General features: G+C 49.3%; 2 protein-coding genes across 2 annotated transcripts in view; one reads left to right on the plus strand and one right to left on the minus strand.

Annotated features, from left to right (window-relative positions):
• NT5C (5', 3'-nucleotidase, cytosolic) overlaps window positions 1-6,056 on the plus strand; it is a 6,484-nt gene extending 428 nt beyond the window's left edge. The window contains exons 2-6 of the mRNA XM_009879989.1: window positions 9-83; window positions 4,692-4,792; window positions 4,876-4,936; window positions 5,714-5,828; window positions 5,914-6,056. Of these exons, the coding sequence (XP_009878291.1) occupies window positions 9-83; window positions 4,692-4,792; window positions 4,876-4,936; window positions 5,714-5,828; window positions 5,914-6,056 (495 nt within the window). The remainder of the gene's footprint in view (window positions 1-8; window positions 84-4,691; window positions 4,793-4,875; window positions 4,937-5,713; window positions 5,829-5,913) is intronic.
• Window positions 6,057-7,311: 1,255 nt separating this feature from the next.
• On the minus strand, window positions 7,312-9,004 carry ARMC7 (armadillo repeat containing 7). The gene is made up of 3 exons (XM_009879531.1): window positions 8,938-9,004; window positions 8,714-8,857; window positions 7,312-7,731 (listed from the first exon to the last, which is right to left on the minus strand). The coding sequence occupies exons 1-3, from the start codon at window positions 9,002-9,004 to the stop codon at window positions 7,394-7,396; spliced, it is 549 nt and encodes a 182-aa protein (XP_009877833.1). The 3' UTR covers window positions 7,312-7,393.
• Between the last annotated feature and the right edge of the window lie 51 nt (window positions 9,005-9,055).

Here is a 9,055-nt window from a genome sequence, read left to right on the forward strand (position 1 = left end):
CCCGGGAGCTGCGGGTGGAGCTGGAGGCGCGGAGGGGCTTCTCGGTGCGGGAGCAGTACCGGTGTCTGCGGGAGGACCTGGGGGTGAGTGCGGGGCGGATGGGGGGGGGCAGGGAGCAGCGACCAACGGGGAGGGGGGTCCTGGTTTCATAAACCTCTCCCTCCTTCCCTCTTGCGCCCTGCTGGGAGCCAAGGAAATCTCCGCTGCCGACCCACTGCGGCCCTGCAAAGCAGAGGGGAGGGTTGCTTTATTTTTTTTTTTTATTATTGTTTTTTCTTTAAGGGGGTGCTACAAAGGGTTGTTTCATGCTGGCAGCCTTAATTTGTAGAGTAATAATAGCAATGTAGCAATAATTTTTCTTGCCGAGGGATTGCCAGCCCTTTACAGAGAGGTGTGCGTGCGGGAATGGGCAACGGGTGATTCTGTCATGAAGTTAACTGGTCGCTGAACCACCTTCTGCTTGCTCTGCACCTACTCATCAACTGCTCCTGCTATGCAGCAGTAGTAAGAACTCACCTAAAGCTCTCTGAGCACTCTACGAGTGTTAATGTAGCAAGAAATATAAAAATATATACAGCTAATAAACCCCTGTATCTGTGTCATTGCCTCTGCACGCTCCGGCAAGCAAAGCACATGGTAGGTAAGTGCTCTGGAATAGTATGTAAAAAGCTTGTGGTACACCCTACGTCTGTGCAAATTGTTGCTGTTTTTAATGTTTGCTAATGACTGAATGAATATCAGAGACATTTGCAAGGCAAAAATCAAAATACTGTGAATCCAGGCTTTGCGCTTCCTTCAGGTTACCGCAGGCCGGTCGGGGGCTCTGTAAGCGAAGGACGGATGCTGACCCAGGCTGTGCCGCACGCTTTCCCTCAGAAGTTCATTCCTAATTTTAAGATCCTGTACTGAGCCTCTAGGGTTTCTTTATTGCTAAGAAATGATGACTCACATTAATTTCCCTCCTGCTCCGTAGCAAGGTACAGGTTCCTGCGCTGCTGTGACGGACGGGAGCACTGGGTCCGGGCAGCATTTCCACAGGCTCCAAACTGACCGAGCTCTAATCGACGACTATTGATCCTTGAAACTTCCCAGAACTAGTAACTTGTAAATATAGGGAGTAGGCATGATTTGTTTATCATTTTATATAAATTGACATGATTTATTGCTTAAGTATTCCTTAAATGAATCCCATTTGGGTATACTGGGACAAAAAAAAATGCAAGTAATTTAAGGGGTCATGGCTTTTTATGCATTCTTATTTGGACTGGCTACAATCTGATCTGTCCTGAAAGTTGTGCTCTGTTCTATTTCTGGCATTCCCGTTCCCTAATTTGGTTCAGGCTCATCCCATTCCTTCCCAGACCTTAGGTGTGTCGATGAAATAACTAGGTAACCGGTTTGAATCCCACGCAGATCAGCAGCAGAAAGCTCTTATCTTGCTGTTCATTATTAGCCTGGCTTCCTAAGGAAATGAGGTTTGCGTACTCATGTTGTGTGTCTGCCTCCTCCAGTAACCTCTGGATCTCTGGGCTGGTTTAGGTACGTTTGGCAGAACAATAAAGTTTTAAAGTTTTGAAGCTCCTTCAGGTTTTATGTAAATACCACGGCTGGTTAAAAAAAGTGACCTTGCTAGTTCTGCCGTGGCAGTACTGGGTGTCTTCGATGCAGGAGAATCTCCGCGGGAGAAGGTCCCTCCTTGCCCCGGGGCTGCAGGAAAAGCCTCAGCGGGAGCCGGCCACCTGGACCCCGAGAGCGGCTCGTCCCCCCTGTGCCCGGGGGTCTGTGGGGCTGCCTGTCCCTGCAGGCAAACCAAAGATGCTGTTGAAAGGAGGGGACCAGCCTGACACCGAGCTCTTTGTGGCAGGGGTCTGCTCGCTCTGGCCACGACCAGCCAGAGGGTTGAGATAGTGTGGTGACGGGGTGTGGGAACCACTGCGACGGTGGCTTGTGCACTGCCCTCTTACCAAGTGCTGTTGAGGCTTTGCTAGTGCTGGGCAGCTGCCCCTTGAACTATTACTCTGCTTTTTCTTTCTTTGTTCATCCTAAGTTGATCATTAATTCTAAATCCATTTCACTTACAAAATATTTTGCTCAAGACTTTCTTTACTCTACTTGTCTATCCGGTCCTCTGTGTGGGGCAATTTTGTTGATGGGGATTTATCTCCTGAGCATTTCGGTTGTGCTACGTGGCCCCAGACAGCTTCACAAAAGGATTCGACATCTCCAGCAGTGGCAAGAATTTCTAGAATTATTTTAAGTATTGCAGATGGGAAAGCTTAGGAATAGATGTAATTCCTCCCATTTTGTACCCCAGTTGTTAGCGATCTTGCTAATGGAAGTTAAAACAAAGGTTCAGCGACGATGGGATGAGAATGAGGAAAGAAAATGGTTTTACTTTCTTTTTCTAGTAACTTTTTTTTTTTTTTGACAAATGGCTTTTGATTCTAAGAATCATCAAATCAAATTTCTTTTTCCGGCAAAGCCAGGCTTTTTTGTGGCACAGTGGAAACTTGCCAGATTCTAGTGTCTTGCTGTAGGATAAAAGAGCTTTCAGGCACAAGCCCTGACTTGGTAATTGAATCTCCTTGGGAAGAGCTCCAGGGAATTGTTGCTGGGATTAGCGAGCCTTTGCATAGAAACAGAGATCTGGGCAGATCTGATTGCCACATCTTCACTGAGACTCTTCTGGTTTGCATGTGAAATCAGGCAGTGCTTCCAAATTTCTGGCTGTTGATTTACGAGTATTTGTAAATTAGGATGGCTGAGTGAGCGCTGTCATCTGGGAGACTTGTTCAATGCTGACGCCTTCTCATTGCTGCTTAATTGAAATGGTTTTCACGTTGATGTTGCACTGGTGATACAGAGCAAGACCATCAGCTGGGCTGTAAAGCAGTCTGGTACAATTTCTAAGCAGAGGCTGCCAGCCTGCCTTTCAAGAATACTTACGAAGAACTGAGTTTTTCCAAATTGTTCGCTGGCATGGGGAACGTAAGACTTCAATGCCTGTGGAAAAATGCTAGCTCGGCACTGCTGAAGTTCACTGTATGACCCCAGGGAAGGTGAGATTTATGTGTCTTAGGGCAGAAGAGATATTGGAAGCTTAACTTCTCTGCCTGAGAATGAAACCTGGGCCTGGAAGTGAACTTAGCCCTTAACGCTGCTGCTGCTGTGGGTGCATTATCATGATGGGCTGTGCGATAAGAGGAGCTGTCTGCTCTGACCTGCACTGAAATGCTCTGATTTCACACACAGGCCACTGAAGAGTCACCAGGTAGCAGCTTTCAAAATTAACTAACCAGAGTTGGATTCACACCAGTGAACCTCCTAATAGTAAAAGGTGCAGGAATGTCTTATCAGTAAATAAATAAATTTAAAAAAAAAAGACTGGAAAGACAGTCCTACCTAGAGGCATGGGAATTGCCCCGGAAATCCTACTTTTCCTTTTAGAGATTAAAGATGCCACTGTACTATATCATTAAATTCCTTTCACCTTTTTGCACCATTTTTGGCCGCTTTAGCTTGGGAAAACATTGTTCCTCCAGTAATCTTGCTTCTTTCTTACTTATTTAAAAATGATTATAACCTTAGAGAGAACCTCCTTTCCCACCTGTTTGTCACTAATGACTTCTCTGATGCGTGTGGTGTCCCACATGCTTGTGTGGAAGGTGGGTTTACCACCAAGGGCGGGTGTAGAGGGAAAAGGGACAAAGCTGTGATCCCCTTAACCACGATGCTCCGTCCACTGCTGAGGTGGTGCGTGCCGAGTCCGAGGAGTGGAGCGGCCAGTGGGACCCACCGGTGTCACCACCAGAACCAACTCAGCTGGGGCACGCAGGTCAGCTCACGAAGCCGAAGGTTCTTGGGGCAGCACAGAGATCCACCTCTGCTGCGGTCTCACACCCCTTTGAGTAGACTTTGCACCAACATGTTACCACAGAGGAGCTGCCGTCCATGCTGGAGTTAGGATCTTCTCCTTTAGCAAATCTTATTTTAATGTGTGATTGAAAATTGTAGAAAGCAGCAGAGCAATGCAGTTTTCCTAGCTCTCCTGTCCTCTTCCTTCCCTCTTGCTGAGCTGTTGCGGTCTGAAAGGATTAACCCCAAACGTGTGGGTGTGCTGACCCGGCCCCTCCACTGTGGATGGTAATTAGTGTGGTCACCACATTGCCCTGTTTGCTCTGAAGGAAAAGAGGGCTGTTGGGCAGCACGTGGGTCTGCCCACGCATCCCTGGTAAATTCCTGAGCCGTAAGGAAATGTCAGTCAAATGTGACAGAGGAGCAGAAGCCTCAAACTTGTTCCTTCGATGTTCACAAGAGTCAGCAGGGAGAGACATGCTGGGCAGGGGTGAGCTCTTCCTCGCTCAGACGTCAGCGAGTCGAGCTGTGGACCAGCGCTGCGGTGGTGGTGCTATGCACGGAGCGGCTCGTAGAAACAAAGCCAGCTCAGGAGCAGCTCTGCCTCCTCCCTCCCAACAAACCACTGAAAGTAACTTCTCGTTCTTGTGTGCCTGAGCTGGACTTTTCCCAGAACCCTAAAGGTGAGAAACTTTGTGATCCTCTCCTGGTGTGAAGCCTCACCTCGCTCTCTAAAGCCCTGTCCCTTTGATGGCTGTTGCGTATGGGGTAACCGGACAACTCTTGTGCTCGGGTAATAGTGTGGGCATTGCTCATTGTGCTCCTGTCTCTTGCAGGCAAAGGTAGCCAGTGTCTACGAATCGCCTGGCTTCTTCCTAGAGTTGGATCCAATTCCAGGAGCCCTTGAAGCTATGCAGGAGATGATCCGCATGCCAGAGTAAGGACACAGCACGCTGCAGCCCCGTTCCATTCTCTTACGCACTTTTCCCTCACTGCTAATTGAAGGCTCTTTCTTTTCAGCACTGAAGTCTTTATTTGCACAAGTCCTCTCCAGAAATACGAGCACTGCATCGTGGAAAAGGTGGGAGAGAGAATTTATTTTACTGCTTTTAATGCTGCTTTTGCAAGGTCTTGCTGTTTCCTACCACCCCAGTCAGAGTCATTCATTTATGAAGACAGTAGCTGGCGCAGGCTGCCAGGGTTCCCCGCCGGCCCTCTGCCCGAGGGACAGCTGCCCGGACGCAGTGATAACGTAAGGACAGGGAATCTCGGAGTGCTGCCTGATGCCAGCCTTACTGTGGGGCACGTGAGCCCCGTCCTCTTGGAGCTGGCTTGTGACACTTGGGCTCCAGCAAAGGAACTGCCGCAGCGTGGCCCATGGGGATGGCATGTTCCCAGGGGATTCCACACTGGAGGCTCCTCAACCCACAAAGCCTTATGCTGTCTAAATCCAGAGCCTGAGATCTCCAGCTCATCTTGAGAGGCCAACGCGGAGTTAAGAGGAGGCTATAGCGTTGGAATTGGCCCTATTTGCCACTGGCACAAGAATGGAGGGGAGGACCTTGATCACTGGAAGGACGTATATGGGCACAATCCACGTGCTCGGGGTGGGCAGGCAGCACTGCTCGCAAACGCGACAGCCATTAGGCACGGCAACCGCTGTGCTGACTGAAGGATGCTACAAGTACGGGTTAAATCAGTGTCCTGGGCCACAGCCAGCCTCCGTGGCGGGGACTTGCAGACACAGATGTAGGTTTATGGGGGAAAAGATTACTGTAGTCGGGCTGATCTGACTTGAGCAATGTGCAAACTGAAAGCGCGGCAGAACTTTATCATCTCTTATTTCTTGCCTCTGCAGTATAAGTGGGTAGAAAAACATTTGGGACCCGAGTTTGTGGAGCGGATTATTCTAACCCGAGATAAGACCGTCGTATCTGCTGACTTGCTGTTCGATGACAAGGATACCATCAGAGGTTTGAAAAGCATTTGCCTCACTTTCTGTTAGCTGGGGAGAAAAACCCCCAGCTGACTCCAGCTCTCCTCCCCTGCCCTCCTCAGGCGCAGAGCTGAACCCGAGCTGGGAACACGTCCTCTTTACCTGCTGCCACAACAGGCACCTCCAGCTGCAGGCACCGCGCCGGCGGCTGCTCTCCTGGGCGGACGACTGGAAGGGCATCTTGGAAAGCAAGCGCAGGCAGTAATGCAACACGGGGATGCTGTGCTCTTCCCGCTGGCGGGGAACATCCCGCTCACCCACTGGCAGAGAAACCCCTTCCCAGGAGGCAGCGAGCGCCGTCACCCGGGCAGGGGCACTACGGGGGGTCGGTTATAAGAAATAAGCTGCCCTTGTTAGACATGCCGCAGGGCTGACTCCTCTCCAGGTTTCTGGAAGATTGCTCTGCATTCAGTCAGTTCATCTCTGTAGAGTTGTTTTGGATGTTTGCTGTTGGCGAAGAGAAACTATAAAATACAAGCAGTTGTTGGGTTTGGGTTTTTTTTGTGTGTGCTTTGAACCTCACTCATGTTTGTTTTGGGCTGGCTGGGGGAAGAGGGGGGAAATAAAAAGAGGAAGAAGTAAAGCTCTGAAACTTGAGCAGACACAGCGTGGGTGTCTCTCAGGGAGCACTGTGCTCAACAGCCAAACTTAAATTTTATGTATTTAGCCACCCCGGCTTTTGGGTCGCCTTTTGCATCATTGGCTGATAATGAAAGGAAACCAAGCTGGCGTCAATTTCTGGCCCATGAGCATGAGTAAGAGTGGGCGAAGGCTGGGCTGCAAGTGCTGTAGAGAAATATTTATGAACTTATACAAAACTGTTTACACAGCATTTAAGTTAATGTTTTATTAAGAGAAGGTTTTACAAGACAGCTGTTCTCATGAGCCAGACTGCCATGGGCTTTTTTTTTTTTTTTTAAACCTTCACCTTTCTCACCAGTGGTAATGAAAGAAAAAAAAAGTTTATCCTTCCTGATTTATAGGATAGCTACAACCTGCCCGGAGTAGTGATTTACTAGGCGGGTGCCTATGCCGTGACGATAGGATGGCACGTTTAGTAGCAACGGGATGCAGTAAGATTGCAAAATGCCAGGGCAGGGAAACACCTTCTTTCTTCTGCAGGAGGAATAAAGTTTATGTGACATTTCAGTCATTTGAGTTGACACTGAAGAGGAGAGCTGCAGCAAAACCAGCCAGGAACTGGAGGGGATATAAGCTACCCAGTAACCCAAGCAGAAACCCCCCTAATTGCTGGGAAGGGTTATCTGTGCAAGCTGGGTCCTGGGCTACACTTGGCAACCTGCTTTCCAACAGCCATGACCTGTTTTATTTTAAATATTTGCTTGCAGTTTAAGCTGCGTGCTTGACCTGACTGACATGGCAGTGTGGTACCATTCTCTTTACTAACTACAATCCAGTGCTGGTATGACCCATTTCCCTCTTTAGTGTCATTCTTGACACATTCTTGACCCGCTGAGCAGAAAGTGGAGGCCTGGCAAAACAGAAGGTCTCCCTCTCAACAGCTCCGCTGCTCTGGCAGCTTCAGTCCTTGGGGAGAGGAATCCCCACCGCTGTGTGTTTGCTGAGATTCCTGGCCTCTTCCACTTGCAGCGGTGTGCAGTAATCCTCCAGGAAGACAGTTGCCAGATTGCTTAACCTCCTGTTGGCTGAGAGAGAGAAGCGAAGCATGCACTCCACCACTGGGAGAGCCGTGGTCTGCTGGCGTGACTGCGGTGTTGTCAGGTACATCAGCGTCGTGACTGCTGACATGACCGTCTCCTCGTTGGAGCTGGAGAGGCAGTTGATTACAGGCTCTATCCCATTTGCCTCCAAGATGTAGTCTTTGTTAGTTTTATCCAGGCACAAGTTACAAAGACCGCCTGAAACAAAAGAAAATGTCCGACACGTGCAAGACAAACTCTTCTCTCCGCTCCCTCATCTTTTTCATTCAAATTCACTGCTGATTCATTTTTTCTAATACAGAAATAAGCATCCAGATTTTCTGTCAGATTTGGATGGAAAAATTCTTAACGGCCTCCTGGGCAATGTTTTCTTGATTCTTTCCAGAGACTTTCCACCAGAACATTCCTCCTCCTGTATGTCATTAGAGGGCACTGTTACTGCTGGACATAACCTCTTCCACAGAATAAAGAATTCCCGTATCACTTAACCCTAACGGAAGCTACAAGGCAGCAGTTCACTGCAGATGTTTTTGAGAACAGAGAAAACAGCACTAGCCAAGAGGTACAGAACATCTGTACTTGAAATCTTAAGGTGCAGCCATACCCTGGCATAGCGCAGCCACAAACCTTAAAAATCAAATATATTTATTATCATCTTGTGGAATCACTCACAATTAGGATCTGGCCCCTTAGCTTATGTTCAGGCCATGACAAATCACCATAAGGCAGCTCCTCAGAGAACTTTATTAAAGCGTTTCAAGGAAGTATTCTAGAAGGCTGTTTGTCAATAGCAGAATGATAACATTGGACCTGTACATTATACAGGGCGAAATTTACGAATTAATGACTGCTTCTCTGTAGGAGAGATGTCATTAAAAATCCATTCAGCTAGTGCTAACTTATGCTTGGGGGGGGGGATCCTTTCCAAACAGCATCTTCTTCAAGCACAGCAGCTCCATTAGGACGAAGGGGAGATGCCTCCCTCCTACCTCTCTCCTCATTCCACTCATCCTCCCCTAAACGGGGCCATATCGGCACAGCGTGGGGCTGTTCTTGCAGCACGACTATCTGCCTCTCGGGGTGGGGGGGTGGGGGGACATTAACCACCAAACCAAAACACCAGGCCCGGCATCCCCTGGCCCGTCAGCCCCTTACGAGGGTGTTCAGGTGCGGTCCTTACCAATCGCAAACTCCACGAGGCTCTCGTTGTCTTCGGTGAGCGTGTCAAGGAACAGATCCAGCACCTGAAGCTGCCGGAGGTACTCGTAGTTTTTGGGATCGTAGGCGAAGTTGGCCAGGTTCGCCAGTACCTGCTCCTTGGCCTCTGCAACGGAGAAGCATGAGGTGTGTGAGGAAACGCGCTCTAACATGAGCAGTATAGCGGGCAGCAGTGCCGGGGGTTACCTGCGCTCTCCGTCACCTGGAACTCGGTGACCAGGGCCTGCAGGTACTCCAGCCGCCCCAGCTCCATCGCGGGCCCAGCAGCTACGCCATGCCCCAAGCTCAGCCGCTAAACGCCCGG

This window comes from Charadrius vociferus, unplaced genomic scaffold (assembly GCF_000708025.1).
Source record: "Charadrius vociferus isolate BGI_N301 unplaced genomic scaffold, ASM70802v2 scaffold260, whole genome shotgun sequence".
In the NCBI taxonomy this organism is placed as follows: domain Eukaryota; kingdom Metazoa; phylum Chordata; class Aves; order Charadriiformes; family Charadriidae; genus Charadrius; species Charadrius vociferus.